Raw genomic sequence first — 19,169 nt, forward strand, 5'->3', positions numbered from 1 at the left:
TGGGGTCCGGGAAAATTTTTTGAAAAGTAGATGTTCTATGTGCATTTTCATGGCACTCTGAAGACAATATTATGTCATTAATGAAATAACAAATGACAATAATAACACCTCATTACTTTCATAACTTGCATTTGTAAAACATATACATGTATGCCTACACAAACATTATGATAATGGAGGTTATTCGTATTATTTAAAAAAAATATATATGTATTTCTTGCAATATATTTTTAACAAAATCGCAAAAATATGGCAATGTTTCTCCAATGTACAGTTGGACACCTGAATATAGCATGTATTCCTTGAATTTTCGATATGAGGGAAACTATATAGGTGGGATAGATGTCTGTTTTGATACCGGTATGCAGTAGTTAAATAATATGGCCAATTGACAATTGTCTTGTAAAATTTAATAATGTTTGTAAGTCCGGGATAAGAGTTTCGACTGCCCTTCATACACAATAATGAAATAGCAGAGAAAATCTCCATTGGCAAACTGTAGGCGTGTCACTTAACAAACAGTGATTTGCTTGACATTTCAGTACTTTTTATTACTATAAATCATCTGTGAATCCTTATAATTAACCATTTTTCATTATAAACTACAAATAAAGGAAATTATTTTGGTGTTTGATTTTACTAAGTTCTTCGGATTGACAACCTGACCCTTGGTCAGACTTTTTAACGTGACTGCACCTATAATTGCATAGCACTTATGTACAGCATAATAGGTCCACAAAATGTTATGAGTGACTATATCGCTATTGGCCTATATGACTATATCAACAATAAAACTATGACCTCGTGCAACGTATGTAATCTAGATAAAAAATACTGAGACACAAGGCATGAGCAATCATGCAATGGCATGCTGTGGGAATGACATGATTTTCATATAGGCTAGTATAGTCGAGTAGAGTTCACCTCAGGAAAGTGAAAATCACCCTGCTGGTAACACCCGTTGCTAGGCAACCACTTTTACTTTCTACATAATTATGTTGAAAGGACAAGCCTAAGTAGCCTACTTCAAAAATTCATAAAAACTATCTTCAAAACAAAAATGAATCATGAGTTATGAATGTAATGTAAATATTATGTTGATATTAAAACCCCATGCAAGCATGCATGAAGTAATGCAGTGTTGCCAACAGGGCGAGTTTCCCTTTCCTGAGGTGAAGTAGAGTATAGTACGTATATTTAGTGCAGCTTAATTCTACGATTATCATGCCGGCTATCAAATTCATCAACAAAACAGTCTAAATCAATTCCCTCGGCACGTGCACTTTCAATGGACAGTAATGCGATATTACTCAATCTAGCACTGGTCATGGAATTTCTGAGAAATGTTTTCACTAATTTCATTTTTGAAAAACTTCTCTCACAAGAAGCACTGGTAACAGGAAGAGTGACAGATATTAACAATAGTTTGTACAAACAGTCAAATGCAGCCTTATAAGGACTAAGGAATGACAGGAATTGTGTAATGGATGTAGGCTGTATTGGCTCTTTCGTGAGTAATTTCTTCACCAGAGGATCTCATATTGTAAATCATTTTGACTGACCGAGTATGCCATTGCATATGCCTTCAAGTCTTCTTCTAACAAGAATGTCTGTCCTCCAGGACAGAGAGCTGAAATACCACAGAAAATTGCATTTGACTCTTTGGAGAAACGACGGTCTAATTCACTAATTAAGCAGTCTAGGACTTCATAGAAAATCCTGATGTGTTGCACATGACATGGAACAGAAGATCCTTGACCACTTGTTTCAAACACGATAAATCCATCAAGCTTACCAGGTTTCTTTACCCGTTTTCTTGTTGTTGTTGGTGTAATGCAGCATTTCCTGCAGAGTTCATTAACCTTCTCAGAGTAATGGTCATTCAAGTCAGAGTTGCGTACATTAACTAAATGTTCATGGAGTGACGAAATTAGATTTGCTGCTTTTCCTAGGTCTGCTTGTTTATCCTGTAGCTGTGTAGACACTTTATTAACTTTTCCAAGAATATCTGTGAAAAATTGCAATAAGTAAACAAACTCTGCATCAATCTGGGCAAGCAAACCGCGAGCGGATACAGCTCGGGCACCAATGTCATCTTCAGAAATTTCCTTCAAAAGTCTCATTATGCATTCCAGACGGAGTAGAGCATTTTCACACGAAGTGGCCCGACACCACCACCTTGTGTCACTGAGATGCTGCAGTTCTCGTACTTGTTCTTCAGGCAACATTTCACGCTGTATCAAAATGAATTTCTCATGAACTACCGAGTTACTAGCAAAGATATAGAGTTCTTCAAGCAAACTAAAGAATTCAGCAGCTTGGGGTACATACTTTGCAACATTTATCAACACTAAATTGAGCCTGTGTCCATAGCAGTGTATATAATATGCAAAAGGAGCTTTATCACGAATTCGTTTCTGAACACCACTAATCCCTCCACTCATCACTGATGCCCCATCAAATCCTAATCCTACAAGAGAAGATTTGTAATCCAACCCCAGTTTATCCAAACTCTTCAAAATAATATCTGTGATAGAGGCAGCATCCAACAAGTCCATCTGAGTGAAAGAAATGAAGCACTCCTGAATACAATTTGCTATTTCATCATAAAATCTAATAACTAATGCCAACTGCTCTGCCTTACTAACATCCTTGGCTTCATCAGCTTGAACAGAAAAGTAATGACATGACCTAACTTTTTCTGCAATTTCTTCCTTCACCATACATGCAAGTGTGTCAATCATCTCATTCTGTATTGCAGAACAAGTGTATTTTTCATTTTTGGACCACTTTCTACTCTATCAGCTATAATAGGATCACGTTTAGCAGTGAATCTGAGAATCTTACGAACATTTCCTGGATTCAGTTCATCATCACCTTCTCTATGTCCTCTCTGCGAAATGTCTTGTGTTACAGTCAACAGGATTATTTCACCTAATGTCTTTATGTAATGACGATTTTCACGAACTTTCTTCTGGTATGCCTCACTTATACACTGAGCAATTGATGTTTTATCAGCTTTATTTCGTTGATAGTCCGCCCATGCAATACAAGAAGTTTTGTGGCACTGTGAGGAAATGTGCTTTTCGATGGCACCATCTTTTCCATGTGCTTTCTTCCATCGTCTAAAGCCACTCTTTATGAATGCTTCATCTGCATTGCCATATGTTGGTGGAGCAAAGTGCCTGCATGCAAAACAGAACATTGCATCTCGTTCTTTAGAATATTCAGCCCATTCATATTTGTCGAACAAAGCCCCCACAAAAGACCGAGCATGAGACTTTCCTTCACTATGCCTTGGATACTCTTTTAAGCGTACCTGAATAGGATTCTCAGAAGCAGATTGAGAAATGTCAGCTGGTGCAGAATCTTCCTTTTTCTGTTTCTTTGTTGGATGATCATGTGAACTTGATCTTGCAGGATTGCCAATACTTTCACGATCACAGTCTCCCTCTGACTTCTTAGCAGGTTTATCAGATTCAAGGTTTACTGTCAATGGTGCATCACATTCACTGCGTTTTTAATTACAAATTTATCCATGATTGTCTATAGTACAATAAAATTATCTGTGATAGTAAGTTCTGAAAAAAAAATTAAATTAAATAATCACACGTAATTCACAATTAACACAACACACCTGTCACCACAGAAAAATGTGATAAAATTTGCGGTTTTGCCGACTACCGACTGGAAGATGATGACAGCACGCACACACACACACTGTCACACACACACACACACACACACCCACACACACCCACACCCACGCACACATATATGTGTGTGTGTGTGTGTGTGTGTGTGTGTGTGTGTGTGTGTGTGTGTGTGTGTGTATAACATGTATACAGTATAATAAATATATGCACATATAGGCCTACACTATCACTGCCAACATTCACGAATCACAAAAATTATGATACAATTAGACGATTTTTATTATTATAGGAAGTGTTTTCTATGTAAAAATAAAATGGGGTTAATTGTCACCGACTCACCAGCTACTTGTATTTTGGCCTATTTAGTTATTTTCTTTCAAATATGGCTAACGACAATATTTATATTTGGCTTTTGTCAGATCTGTTTGTGAAAAGGTTAACACTGGGTTGAAGGGTTAAAACTTGAGTTGGGATATAGACCTACATCATATAACAAAAAAATTAGTGTACATTGTTTGCTACTTTACACCCGCCTGTCAGATTCTTCTCATTCTTTTTCTAAGATTTCGTATAATTATTTTTTTACTCTATTTTCGTATCCGCTTCTTATGTGAAACACCCACATACTGTACATAAAGATCGAATATCTCATAGCCACTAGTCTACTCCCACTTTGTATGAGACGAAATAATGAATACCACTTATGCTCAAATGCACTTATGCACAAATAATTATGCTTTAGACACTCAATAAGACACTAATCGGGTAAAACTGACTTGACCGGCTCACAGTCTCACAGAAACAGACTACATGTACTGATCACATCATCACATCATACATGGACGTGAAACATACGCGTCTGATTCGCGTCACACACACACAAGCGGGCGAGGAGGACGGAGGTGTAAAAAAATTCCAATAATTTTAATCTAGCAACGTTACCATTTTTTTTTTTTTGTGATTACGTCTAGTTATTGTGATAGGATGGGATATTTGAGTGTATATATAGTATACTGTATAATTTATAAGGTATATATTTATATTATATATTATTATATATGCCTAAACTAAGCTTATTTAGAATTAGGATATGGAAACAAAAACTGGGGGGGCCAAGCTGGGGGCCAGCCAAAAAACTGGGGGGGCCATGGCCCCCCCCTAGAATCGCCACTGCTATCCTTACTAACATTACCTACGATATTCCCATAAACCTACCATTACTTTACAGATCCTTATATGATGGATTAAGACTGGTAAGTCTAAATGATATGAGTTTTGCATGCTGTTAGATTACCGTGACTGTGCCATTAAGTGGTGAAATACCTATTCCGCACTTATTCCTAATTTCTTTGGTTATACCTAGACCTCGAACTAATACTAAATCTAACATTTGTGTGTGCCTAACTTGGCCTAGGCATCACAGAAAGTGTATGACGTTTATTGTGAATATACAAGAAGGTCACATTAAGTAGCTGAAAACAGTATTACGAAATACTGCGCATTTTGCTTATCTTCTTGGTTACCGTGTCACGGGTAGCACTTGGCACTCCCATCCTTCTCTCGAAGTTTCTTCACCAATGTCTCATACGCTTCATTTTTCCTATTCCTGTTTGAATAGTCTACTCTTTGAGTAGTCTTTACTCTTAATATTCCATATACACGGATATTGCTTGTATATATCAATGTATTCGCTCCAAAATCTTTTATCCGCCCAAATATCTGACATAGTACTCGCCTACTAAATGGATGCTTCTCCTGCGACTTTTAACCATAGACTGAGAATAACGGGGTTTACACGGGCGAACAGCTCGTCGAGCCTGGTTCGACAACCCTGTGTTTGAATTGATGTTCGAGCGTGTAAACGGGCTATTTGGTTGTCGAGCGGTCTCGTCGAACGGCTCGATGAAAGTCAGGTTCATCTTGACTTTTGTGGGCGGAGCTACATTGTTTGACGAACGGTGTGAACCAGGGTTGCCAGATTGGGCTACAAATCACAAATTGGGCTACTTTTTACACCTTTGGGCGACCAGATTTCAGTCCGCTACTTGCGACTTTTTGGGCTACTTTTGATTTGACTTGGGCTCTTATTCGATTTGGGCTACTTCCATTCATTTTGTTTAATAATAATAATAATAATAATAATAATAATAATAATAATAATAATAATGACACCAATGATCTACTGCAATAGATTGGCAATAGTGTATAATTCCACTCGTATGTTGAATGTTTTTACGTCAGCAGATATCTATTGCAACACGCAAGTGAAGTAATGTTTTGGTCTGACCGTCTGAGTCTAAAGAGTAAAGACCAGCCTGGAATTGAATGGCAAATGCTGTTCAACATTTGAACCCAAAAGATCCATGCTGAAATATGACTCTTTAATCTATAAAAATGAGAAAGATGATGATAATGCGGAAAGCATACTGAATGACTTGGTACTCTTGTTAAATTTGGAAGAGAATAATATGTACTTTAATTTTTTTTACAAGGAAGAAGTTTACTTTAGTTGCGAAAAAGAAGTGTCCTAATTTTTCAAGAAAAAGTTATTGATTTTGAAAGGATGAGATGTAGGCTACTTTAGTTTTGAAAAGGAACAACTCATGTTTGTTTAAAAGGCAATAAAAGATTTAGTTTTGAAAAAAAAATCTTCAGCTGTGAAAAGAGAAATTTACTTCAGTTTTGAAAAAGAAACGTGTACCATATAGCCAGGATCAACCACTAAAATTTAAGTAATAACTTTATTATGCTATAAATGTGTGTGCATACAATATACATACAGTATATAGATATGATAAATATTAATTTGTACTCTGCTATAAATGTGTGTATGTATATGTATATATATATATATATATATATATATATATATATATATATATATATATATATATATATATATATATATATGTGTGTGTGTGTGTGTGTGTGTGTGTGTATATATATATATATATAGTAATATGATAAATTGGGCTACTTTTACCTGAAATTCATGACTTTTTAAGAGTGTTTGTGCTACTTTTAGCCAAAAGCATCTGGCAACCCTGGTGTGAACGAGTGTCGAGCATCGAACCTCAGTTGTTATTCAAACCTGCTATAGGAAACAGCATCAAAGAAATGAATAATGGCTGCCATTAATGAAAGCAGGAATGAGAAGGAAGTCGTACTTGATTTCATACATGCATATCGGGCTCATCCAGCTTTATGGAAAGTTAAATCAAAAGACTATTCCAATAAAGTAGCCAGAAACAAAGGAATAGCGGCTCTGCATGAAATATTGAAAGAACTCGAGCCTGACTGCACACGAGACGCCGTGACGAAGAAAATAAACTCCTTACGAGCAAGTTTTAGGAGAGAGCACAAGAAAATAGAAAGCTCGAAGACGTCTGGGACCTCAGCAGATGATATATATGCGACATCACTTTGGTTTTATGAGGAGATGATGTCTGTATTAGATCAGGACGTCCCGCGAGAGAGCTGCTCTAATCTGGGGGATATTGACAACATGAATGATGAGGTAAGTGACAAAGAACTCATATACTTTATATTTTATTAACAGAAAGTAGGTCCATGTAATTCAGTTACAAATACTTTATCTTAACAAAGTAATACAGTACCTTTATTTTAATATTTGTATAATGTCATTCCACAAAACAGTAGCCTACACCTACACTTTATTATTTGGTTTACACGAAGTCTTTTTGCCATGGTACTGCACCCTCATTATTAAAGAAATCTTTAAATTTCACGCGTACGTCTTTAGCAATTTTGGAATAGTTTCGCATTCCTTGACCGTGCGCTAAACTTGCAACAGAATTAGGATCCACTGATAACCCTGGCACAGTTATTCTGTTTGAAATATCATCCCTATGGACGCATTCTGCAGGAGAATATTCTGAAGGGCAAGTCATTCTTAAATAATTGTGAAGGACAACACATGCCATAACAACCTTTTCAATACTGGATAATTTCAGATGTATTGATGTATAGAAAACTCTAAATCTTGAAGCCATCATACCAAAAACATTTTCAACCACTCTCCTTGCTCTAGACAGTCTGTAGTTAAAAATCCTATTCTCTGCATTCAAGTCCTTTTGAGGATAAGGTTTCACAAAATAAGGCTCAGTGCAAATGCCTCATCTCCTACAAAAACGTAAGGCAACATACAATTAGAATTAACAGGGGTAGCGTCGTCTGGAATATTAAGTCTCCCATTTGAAAGACATTTTCCAAACTCTGTGTTTTCAATAACCCCTCCATCTGATACAGGTCCGTTTGTGCCTATGTCAGCCATGGTGAATTCATAGTTTGCATTAACCACTCCCAATAAAACAAGGCTGTTGTAGCCTTTGTAGTTCCAAAAATATGATCCACAATCTGGTGGTGGCGTGATCCGTACATGTTTTCCATCGACAGCCCCGACACAATTCGGGAAGTTCCATCTTGACTCAAACTCTCGTGCAATAATTTGCCACTCAGCCTGAGGTAGGAAACTGAAATAAAAGAAAATGAATTATATATATATATATATATATATATATATATATATATATATATATATATATATATATATATATATATATATATATATATATATGTATATATGTATATATATATATATGTATATATATATATATGTGTGTGTGTGTTTGTGTATATATATGTATGTGTATATACACACATACATACACGTACATACATAAATTACTTTCATTTTATGTATCTTTACTTTCAGATTGAAGAAGAGGATGAAACGGAAAATGCTAAACCCAGCACGAGCCAACAGGAACGTCCTCGCAAACGTCTCTCTAAATCTGATCAAATATTGGATACAGTTGCAAGAAGACTTGATGAATCTGTAAATACAGATATGTCTGGTATGGATCACTTCGGGAGATACGTCACACGTAGGATACTTGGACCAGCGAACTTCAATAATAACTAGAAAAATCATAAATGATGTACTTTTTGAGGCAGAGATGGGAATTCAAATTCTTCATCTCGAGTAGTTACAACACTCCAAGAGCCGGTACCATTACCAGTGCCTTCAAATAACTCAGTGTAAAGTTACTGCAGTAACAGCAGTAGTAATACAAATGACTCCGGGATGTCGCAGTACTTTTCAAATTTTCAACCTTAGGATATAGCATATGCCCTACGTTTACTTGGTATATGTTTTATTTTTCTCATTTTTACCAAGCTTACTATAATATATGTTACTACATTTCAGGTGTCATATGTTATCAATAAACATTTACAAATATAAAACTCTTACAAATTATTCATTACCTTTAGATAGTCTTTGTGAAGGACCTTGTAGATAGCAGCACATGTGTCTGGTATGATAGATGACAAAGAGCTGGTGGAAATGATGGCAGAATATTTTAGATCATTAAGTGACCTTCCTGTTGCTAAATAGCGTAAAGTGACACTCAGTCTTTCATGTGGAGTTATGGCCTTCCTCATAGTTGTATCTTCATAAGTAATGAAAGGGCTGACACGATTCAGTAGATCAATGTAGTGTCTTCATCCATACGCAAATAATTGTGCCAGTCATCTGGCTCTAATTTTAAAGCAACAAGCAAGTTAGTGTGTGAAAATTTATCTCTTTTTAGTAGCCAGTCCTTCGTCCACTTTGATATTTTTTTCCTTCTTAGTGCCACTGCAAAACCAATGGCTATCAAATCGTCGTGGTCGAGAGACATGTTGACGTTGTTTTAGCACGAGGCACACTGAGGCTCGATGTACTGTCTGAAAGCTCTTCGAGCCGTTCTACAAGTAGGTTCGACAACCGGGCTCGGCGAGCTGTTCGGCCGTGTAAACCCGGCTGGCCTGCGGCCCTGCAGGCCACGTCGAAGTCACCTCACATACATTCAGGCCTGTTCGAACAGGTCTCGAGCTGTCCGGTCGCTTGTGAGTTCGAAACTTAGGATTAAAATCCCGCCATACACGCAACGATACAGTTAAACGAAGCCCACAACGTTCTCACCTGAAGGCTGCAACTGAGCGTGAATGGGGTCCCTAAACCAGTAAAGGGCCAATGTAGAAATAGAAATCCCAATGATTCTAACGTAAGTAGAGTAAGTGGGAAGAAAAAACAGTGATGAAAAACCCTGTGAGAATGTGTCTGACTCAGGCCTACCATCGACGCTATTACCAACCACGTCGGCCATCTTGTGCTCCCTGGGCCGACAGGCTCCGACCAGAGTGTTTTTAGACACCGGGAGCCAACGTATTTTTGTTTTTAGTTGGCTAGCCCAGAAATTAAAGTTGCCAGTAATGCAGAAAGTCTCCCTTAGTATTGTACCATTTGGTTCTAATGTTATTAATGGCGAATATGATTTGGTTTCTTGTAAAGTTCAGATGGGAAATAGGGTAATAAGGACAAAATTGACCATGCATGACAATGTGAACACGCCCATCTACAACTTGGGCTTAGTTAACGTAAAACATCACTTCGTCCTTAGTATGGACAAGTGTGATGGGGTCAGTCTTTCCGTGACTCATCAAGGGGTATCCCCTTATGGGAAGGTCCCTCAGTGGGCACTTGAGGGAGTTGACACAACTTTCGTGAAAGCCTTGCATGTCTGCCAAGCGGTAGAACCAACCCATGATGTCGATGAATGGTGGCGACTTGATACGATTGGTATCATTCCCAAAGAGCAATTTTCCATCTCTGAGAATGTAGCCATCCAAAAAGTAAAGGACAGTGTAGTACGAACTGATGAGGGTTAACAAGTAAGCCTCCCCTTTCGCGATGAACAGCGCCGGAGTGTCAATTACCGTAATGCCAATGCACAATTAAATGCTTTAGAAATGAGATTTGATCGAGGTCCTAGTTACCAAACAGCTTACGAGCAAGTCTTTTGATCGAGATCCTAGTTACCAAACAGCTTACGAGCAAGTCTTTCAGACTTACCTCAAAGCTGGGTACATATGTAAGGACTGGGGTATAAGCGACATACTGGCTGGGTGTTAACTGGTTTATTGGTTGTTCCTTACTGAGAGATGTACATGTTGTTGTTGTTTTAGATTTAGCTGGCCTTTTGCCAGCACGGGCTCTTGCTTCTAGAGCAGCCCGTAACTATATGTTGATGATGAGTCTGTGAGATGGGTAGGTTAATGAAAACTTTATTATGATACATGAAATAGATTTTGGTGAGGGTGAAATTTTGAAATGAAAAGGTTTAACAGGCAAGGTTGCAACCTCTGAACCCTAAGGTACCCATCAGATGAGGATAAAAGTACGATAGCAGTGAGTGTTGGCTAGTGGAAGAGGCCAACAGAAGGAAAAAAGAAGAATTGAGTAGTAGGCACAGGTAGCTAGTATGCTAGTTCGTGGTGATCCAAAGCCATATTCCTTGTCCGGTCCTAATTCTTGTGTCTGTATGTGTTTTGTGTATTTGTTGGGTGTTGATTGTGATGGATGGAATGATAGGGGAGGTGTGATTTCTAAAGTCAGCATTTAGAGATGAATGGTATGGATTTTTATTTGTTGTCTGGGTCGGGTCTGTTGAGTCTGATTTAAGAATAGGGAAGGAGAGTGGGTGGTTTAAGGTATGGATTCTTTAGAGTTACCTTGGTGGTGGGTAGGAGCATAGGAAGCCTGCAAATTCATGGATGTTTGTCAGTATGTGCTTTGTTATTTGGGTAGCTGTTCTTTCATTACCTTCATAACTTGTTCTTAGCTGTTCTGTTTCTGTACAGTCAAGAAGGTAGTGTTCCAGGGGTTCTTCTGGGATTGTTTCACAGTACTTGCATGGTTGAGGATTGTCTACTATTCTTTGCCATGTGCACAGGTATCCTAGCCTTAGCCGATGGATTATGACTGCTAGGGCCCGTGACATGTCTTTGGTTATATTGTGTGGTTTTAGGTTTACAGTGTCTATGTACCATTTGGCAGTTTTTGAGCCACCGAAAACAGCTCTTCTGACTTTGCTTTCTTCTTGTAGTTGGCAGTGTGCTGCTGCCTTGTTTTTCAGTTGTGTGAGTGAGGGGCTGATTTTGATACTAACATTTGGTGTGTAGCAACCCACTTTTGCTAGAGAATCTGCTTCTTCATTTCCTTGGATTCCCATATGGCTCGGAATCCAGTTTAATGTTATTTCTCTGTTCCTGTTTTGATGGAGGCTTGCAATTGCCCATATGCTTGATAGAAGTCTGATATTTTCCTTTGCTTTTCCTTTTGTTATAGCTTGTAGTGCTCCTTTTGAGTCAGTGTGAATTGTTGTGTTTCCCTGCCTATGCTGAGAGTCTTCTAGAGCTTTTGCAATGGCAATCAGTTCAGTTTGTAGAGTGGAGGCATTGTCAGAGAGCCTCCAGCATCCTTTGAGGGTTGTTGAGTGGACTCCTGCTGCTGCTGCTGGGATGCTGAGATCTACTGATCCATCTGTAAAATATTCATTTGTGGCTGCAGTTTTCCTGATTGCCTCTTGGGCTGCAAACCTTAGCTGTTGAGCAGTGCATGCTTCTTTGCTTGCAGGGAGGGCTGTAAAGTTTATCTTGAAAAGTTCAGGCTCCCAGGGTGCTTGTTCTCTGTACTCTGCGATTGGCATGTCTTCCTTTATTGCGGCTGCTTGATTTTGCATCCCTTCTCTCCTTAAGGCTGCTAGGAGGTCGCCAGCATATGTCTTAGGGGGTCTAGTTCCTCATGAAGCTCAATGTTTTTCTTGATTTCTCTCTTGAGTGGGCAGTTTCTGCTACCTTTCAAGGTTTTTAGCAGTATGGATGTGTTTAGATGTACAGAATCTTCGAAGATGTTATTGATGCGTGAGAGCGGTAATGTAGAGTCTACATACGGACAGGTAAAACAGAGATAAAAGGTTCAGACATCTGTGTTTGTCGGTAGACAAACAGATGGCGATATCAAGAGACATGATTAACATACGGTGATGAAACATACATCAGTGGAAAGGCCAGGAAATTCTACATATGGCCAATTGCATGAGATTCAAGACAGATTAATGGATACAATGCAATAGCATAATAAATGTGAAATGGAGAGACCTTTGGCGTCTTCACAAACAGAAACATACACACAGTTTGATACAGAAGATTCGTTGGAACATTATGAGTACATGATTAGAATGCTTGCATGGCAATGCAAGTAGTGGTGATTGTACATACATTAAGACAACAATGCTTAGGGAGAAACAGACGGAAATATTGTATGGTTGAAATCGCGTTCCTGTAGAGAAAGAAAACGAGATGCTCCTGTTTTGTCCTGTCGACTCCGATGATGACGATCGACGAACACACGAACACAGACGTGTTTGGAAGAGACAGCGTCAGGGCTCTTACAAGTACTCTCCCCCAAGACGTGTGTAACGTCTGATTGTTTGGAAGAGACTGCGTCAGGGCGACGGGCTCTTACAATGTTCCCCCCACAAGCGAGGCATCGATGCGGAAATTGTCTTGGCGACAATTGTAGTTGGCTCGCAGGGCTTGGGCTAGGGGCGGGTAGGAGGCTGAAGGGCGGCACCGGCCAGCAGGAGCTCGAGGAGGACGGGAGCTGGTTGAAGGGTGACGTCGGATGATCCTTCGGTGGCTGGCTTGAGGGCTGAAGGATGACGGCGGCTGATCCTTGGTAGCCAGCTTGAGAGGGGCGGCAGCAGGCTGAAGGATGACGTGGCTGGTCCTTCGTTGGTCAGCTCGTCCAGTATGAGTGCAGGGGCGGCTTCAGGTTTCCTGGAGGAGGCATCCAGGGCTCCGGTGGTGGAGTGGGTCATCTCGGAGGGTCGGACTTCTACTGAGAACTCAGGAACGGCGGGAAACAGCGAGGCAGCGAATGGTCTGTCGGCACGTGGGTCGTCATCTTGGGTTGGCCGGGTCCTTCGGGTCACTCCGGGGTCACCAGTGTAAGGACTGGGGTATAAGAGACATACTGGCTGGGTGTTAACTGGTTTATTGGTTGTTCCTTACTGAGAGATGTACAGAATCTTCGAAGATGTTATTGACACGTGCGAGCGGTAATGTAGCGTCTACATACGGACAGGTAAAACAGAGATAAAAGGTTCAGACATCTGTGTTTGTCGGTAGACAAACAGATGGCGATATCAAGAGACATGATTAACATACGGTGATGAAACATACATCAGTGGAAAGGCCAGGAAATTCTACATATGGCCAATTGCATGAGATTCAAGACAGATTAATGGATACAATGCAATAGCATAATAAATGTGAAATGGAGAGACCTTTGGCGTCTTCACAAACAGAAACATACACACAGTTTGATACAGAAGATTCGTTGGAACATTATGAGTACATGATTAGAAGTTTACAGTCCATTAGTCCGAAGGTCCGATAGTCCGAAGGCCCGATAGTCGTAGGTCTAAGCCGGCATTCCGAGGCAAGCGCCCCCCACCCCCGCCTGATTAATCCCCCCGCCTCCATGGCTAATACGGCAAAATTGTAACCAGTAAACACCCCTAGGGTACGTTATGTTGGTATTTTTATGGGTGTTTACTGGTTACAATTTTGCCGATTAGCTATGGAGGGGTGGGGTTGATTACAGTCCGTCGGACTATCGGGCCTTCTGACTTTCGGACTATCGTACCTTCGGACCATCGGGCCTGCTGACTTTCGGACTATCGGGCCTTCGGACTATCGGGCCTTCGGACTATAGGGCGGTTACTGATTAGAATGCTTGCATGGCAATGCAAGTAGTGGTGATTGTACATACATGAAGACAACAATGCTTAGGGAGAAACAGACGGAAATATTGTATGGTTGAAATCGCGTTCCTGTAGAGAAAGAAAACGAGACGCTCCTGTTTTGTCCTGTCGACTCCGATGATGACGATCGACGAACACACGAACACACACGTGTTTGGAAGAGACAGCGTCGGGGCTCTTACACATAGAGGAAGTCCCCAACTCAAGAACAGAAGGCTAACACATGCCTCACTTTGGTGTTAAGAAAGAGAGCTCTACTAACCTCCATAGGATTGTGCTTGATGCCTCATCCAATTCGAAGGCAGGCATCTCCTTGAATGACTGCTCATATCCAGGTCCCAGTTTAGTCTCAAGCCTTCATTGAGTTCTCCTTGATCCACAGGACACCAAGTATGCTCGATTCCTGTGGTACTATGCGCCGTCACAAGCGGCTACCCTTGCTTTCAGGGTCGTGGTATTTGGAATTACAACCAGTCCTTTTCTCCTTCAACAAGTCCTTCAGACTCATTTTAGGGTACCCGGGAGGAAGAGTTAATAAAATCATTTTGTGATGACAATTATATTGCCACCTCTGCTACTGAGGGGGAAATGTGGGATAATTATTTAACTGTTAAACAGCTCTTAGATGAAGCTAACATGCCATTGAGAGGGTGGGCGAGTAATAGCCTAGCCTTTGATCAACGGGTAGGAGTTGAAGAGCCCACTGAGATTTCTGTGTTAGGAATGTTATGGGATAGTAGTGGTCAGCTGTGCTTGGAACCCTTCAAAAGGGTGAGAGAATTGCCTAATGACTGGGTTCCAAGAAACGTAGGGTCCTTTCCCTATTAGTATTAAACTTTGATCCGTTGGGGTTGGGTAGTCCAACATATGTTAGTGGAAAGTTGTTTTTGGGGATGATGTTCAGGACACAGAAAAACAGACAGGCTATGAAAATCTTAGAAGAGTTTGTCAATGTGCATAAGTTAAAATTTAAGAGAGGAATTTTGATAGGTGAATCAGAAATTCATGTCCTTACTGATACCGCAAGTAAAGCATATGGGGCGGTAGCCTATGTCAGGGGAAGTAAGGGAGAAACTAACCTGTTGACTAGCAAAATAAGAGTAACCCCTAGGAAACGACAACGGTTGACCATACCAAAATTAGAGTTATTAGTCTTGTTATTAGGAATTAGGTTAGGTAGAAATTTGAAGAATTTATTAAAAGTCAGTACAGCTGTGATTTGGACCAACAGTAAGGTTGCCATAGCCTGGTTAAATGGCAAAGAGGACAATAGGAATGTGTTTATAGCTAATAGGATAGGAGAGGCTAACTCTCTTACAGGAGTGTGGGACGATTCTGAAGCATGTGCCGATGAAAAGTAATCCAGCAGATCTGTCCCGAGGGACCAGTATGAGGGAGCTAACAGACAGCCAGTTGTGGCACCAAGGACCCCAGTTTCTTCATGTAGAAGGTCCTGCCGATCCCCCACAGGTACTAGATGAAGCCTCACTAGGCCAGGCTAATAAACAAGTTGTTGCCGCCCTCTGTGAGCTACAGGAAGAAGTAGCCAGCCAACATCTGGCCTATAATGGAGAGTATTGTTGAGTTTAGCATTTTGTTGGGTATTATGAAAAATGTGTTGAAAATTTTAAAAAATAATGCTAATCCATTTTTGAAGCTTGTTTATTTAGAACAAAGGCATTATTTGCCTTCAGTTTATAGTTATTTGGATAAGGGATCTAAAGTACCCAATGATATAATTAATTTTGTTAACCTGTTAGGGTTAGTTGTGGTTGAAGGTATAATATCCTCGAGAAATAGATTAAAGAATGCTGTAGGAAATAGAGATCATTTAATCTTGTTACCCATAAAAGCTAATAGCTATTTTTCGCCAGGAATGTTGGTGTCTGGGATTGAGATGTTTGGCGAAAAAGGTGGTAGGCAGATGAGTAGCTTGTATTAAATCCTTCAAGCCCCCTTTACACCGCCCACCTCCCCCGCCGCTCCCCTTTGCACGAACACAGATGTCGCAGCCGTTTGCTTGTATTGGTCTCAACCACACTGGACCTATCCAGGTAGAAGGAGGGATAGGCTACATCCTGTTGGTAATTTGCATGAGCAGCCGAGCCATCTACTCAGATTACTGTTCGACCCTCAATGCTGCTACCTTCATCTTGATGTTCAGGGGATTCATTGCGACACATGGGACGCCCTGTAGTATCTACAGCGACAATCACCAGACCTTCTGCGCTGCTATCACATTCCTGCAGGACATCTTCAACAAAGGCAAAACTCAGCAGTTCCTGCATGAACGCAGCATACAGTAGCATTTCCAGACTCTGCGATTGCCATGGAAGGGAGGATTCTTCGAGTACCTAATCGGGGTTGTGAAATACATCCTCCAAGTATCTTTCAGGCGCAAAATCTTCAACGAGGAGCAGGTCTGTACGTTAGTCAAGGAGGCAGAAGCAGTAGTAAATAACAGACCTCTTATGTATACCAGCAATAGTGTAAAGTCCCTGCTCAATGGGTTTTCTGTAGTGAACCTCCCATTTTCTGCAGTGCCTTTCCCACAAGCTCAGGTCACGCTAAATAGCCACATTTTTATCTATGTAAAAACGTATCTGTTATTGATTCATTTGTGCCTGTTTACATTGTACATGTGTCAGAACATTATTACGTCAATTCTTGTAATTTTATCTTTACATGTTATTTGTATTTATCTGTCCTGTTTCACATTGAGAACAATTGACCTCGGGTCACCAGTGTAAGGACGGGATTGAGTAACATACTGGCTGGGTGTTGACTGGTTTATTGGTGGTTCCTTACTGAATGAATGTACAGAATCTTCGAAGATGTTATTGGCCTGTGTGAGCAGCATAGTAGCATCTACACACAGACAGAGCAAAACAGAGGTAATGTTTCAGACATCTGTGTTTGTCGGCAGACAAACAGATGGCGATTGTGAGAGACATAATAAACGTACAGTGATAAAACATATATTAATGGAAAGGCCGGGAAACTCTACATATGGCCAACTGTGTGAGATTCGAGACAGATTAATGAATACAATGCAGTAGCATATATGTGAAATGGCGAGACGTTTGGCGTCATCACAAACAGAAATGTACATACAGTTTGATACAGAAGATTTGGTGGAACATTATGAGCACATGATTAGAATGCTTGCATGGCAATGCAAATAGTGGTGATTGTACATATATCAAGACAACAATGGTTAGGGAGAAACAGACGGAAATATTGTATGGTAGAAGTTGCGTTCCTTGAGTGAGAGAAAATGGGATGCTTTTGTTTTTCTCTTTGTCTGGGTCCCTCCGAAGATGTGACGCACACACACACGTGCTCGAAAGAGACTGCCATCGGTGCAATGGATGGGTCTCTCACAATAGCTGGGGAAGATGAAGTCCTTGCGCCCTCTCACCTGATTCGAGGATCCATGATCCAACTGATGTCACCCTTTGTGCAGCATGAAAATATGTATCGCGCGTTGACGATGCAGCAGATTTGTCATCAGTATTTCCGTCTCACTGACACCCTGCGAATGTTTCAACATTGGTGGTAGACGGAGTACCCGAGTTCATTGCAGGAGAGGCACAACTTCCGTGTGGGACCTAAATCTTCACTGAGTGTTGGAGACATTGTGGCGGTGAAACTCGACCATAGAAAACGGAGTTACTGGCCATTGGGTAGAACAGTTGCCATCTATCCAGATGACAATGGAGTAGTATACTCTGTTGGTGTACTCCATTGAGGGGAGAAAAAACTTTGACCAGTTGAATACATCATTCCCCTTGAAATGAGTGCATGCGAGGATAATGAGAGTGAAGAGAATGATGGTAATGTACACATCGATGAAGTGAATAAGTCCATGGGCGTCCCCCCTCCACATATTGAAGAAACCAGATGGTTTCTGGAGGTCTTGTGGGGACTATCGTCAGCTGAACCTAGTGACAACACCAGACCACTATCCCCTGCCAAACATGCAGGACTTAACAGGAGCCCTGTATGCGGCCAAGATATTCACAAAAATGGATTTGCTCAAGTCCTATTTTCAGGTGCCAGTACATCCCGACGATGTTCTGAAGACAGCCATCATCACGCTGTTTGGGACATATACCTTCTCCTACTCCACCTTCGGCCTCAGGAACGCCAGGGTCACATTCCACCACCTGATGGACAGCATCTTGGGGGACCTACCTTTCTGCATCTGCTATGTGGACGACATCCTGATCTTCTCTAGGTCCCCGGAGGACCACCTGGGTCACGTCCAGGCTGTGCTGAAACGCCTTCAGGAAAACGGATTCGCCTTCAGGAGAACGGATTGGTCGTCAGGTTCGACAAATGTACCTTTGGAGTGGAGAAGGTAGACTTCCTGGGAGACAAGGTCTCTCCAACAGGTGTCCACCCCATGGCCTCCAAGGTGGATGCAGTGAAGGATTTTCCAACACCAAAAACAATCAAGTCCCTGCAGGAGTTCCTCAGCATGGTCGACTTCTGACGATTCGTGCCGGATATCTCCTGCATCATGTATCCCCTAACCGGAGTGCTGAAGGGGAAGCCAAAAGCACTGACCTGGGAAGTCCCGCAGCAAAAGGCGTTCCAACAGATGAAGGCAGCCCTCACCAAAGCCACCACCTTAACATATCAAGACCCCACCGCCACCATGTGACTTACCACCAACGTCGCTTGCGGAGCCGTGCTGGAGCAGATAGTAGATGGTTCCCCCCGCCCGTTTGTGTTTTTTAGCCACAAGTTAAAGCCACCGGAGACCTGCTACAGTGCATTCGACAGGGAACTGCTGGCAATCTACCAAGCCGTGCAGCACTTCAAGTACCTC

General features: G+C 40.9%; 1 protein-coding gene and 1 long non-coding RNA gene across 2 annotated transcripts; both read right to left on the minus strand.

The window, feature by feature from the left end:
- Nucleotides 1-1,523: 1,523 nt before the first annotated feature.
- Nucleotides 1,524-2,744, minus strand: LOC136833081 (zinc finger MYM-type protein 1-like). The gene has a single exon (XM_067094726.1). It carries the CDS (start codon nt 2,742-2,744, stop codon nt 1,524-1,526), a length of 1,221 nt encoding a protein of 406 aa, XP_066950827.1.
- A 4,448-nt stretch (nt 2,745-7,192) lies between these two features.
- LOC136833570 (uncharacterized) lies at nt 7,193-9,512 on the minus strand. The gene is made up of 2 exons (XR_010851518.1): nt 8,946-9,512; nt 7,193-8,149 (listed from the first exon to the last, which is right to left on the minus strand). It is a non-coding gene; the product is annotated as an uncharacterized lncRNA (long non-coding RNA).
- Nucleotides 9,513-19,169: the final 9,657 nt, after the last annotated feature.

The sequence above is a fragment of the Macrobrachium rosenbergii genome, chromosome 51, assembly GCF_040412425.1.
Source record: "Macrobrachium rosenbergii isolate ZJJX-2024 chromosome 51, ASM4041242v1, whole genome shotgun sequence".
NCBI classification, from domain to species: Eukaryota; Metazoa; Arthropoda; class Malacostraca; order Decapoda; family Palaemonidae; genus Macrobrachium; species Macrobrachium rosenbergii.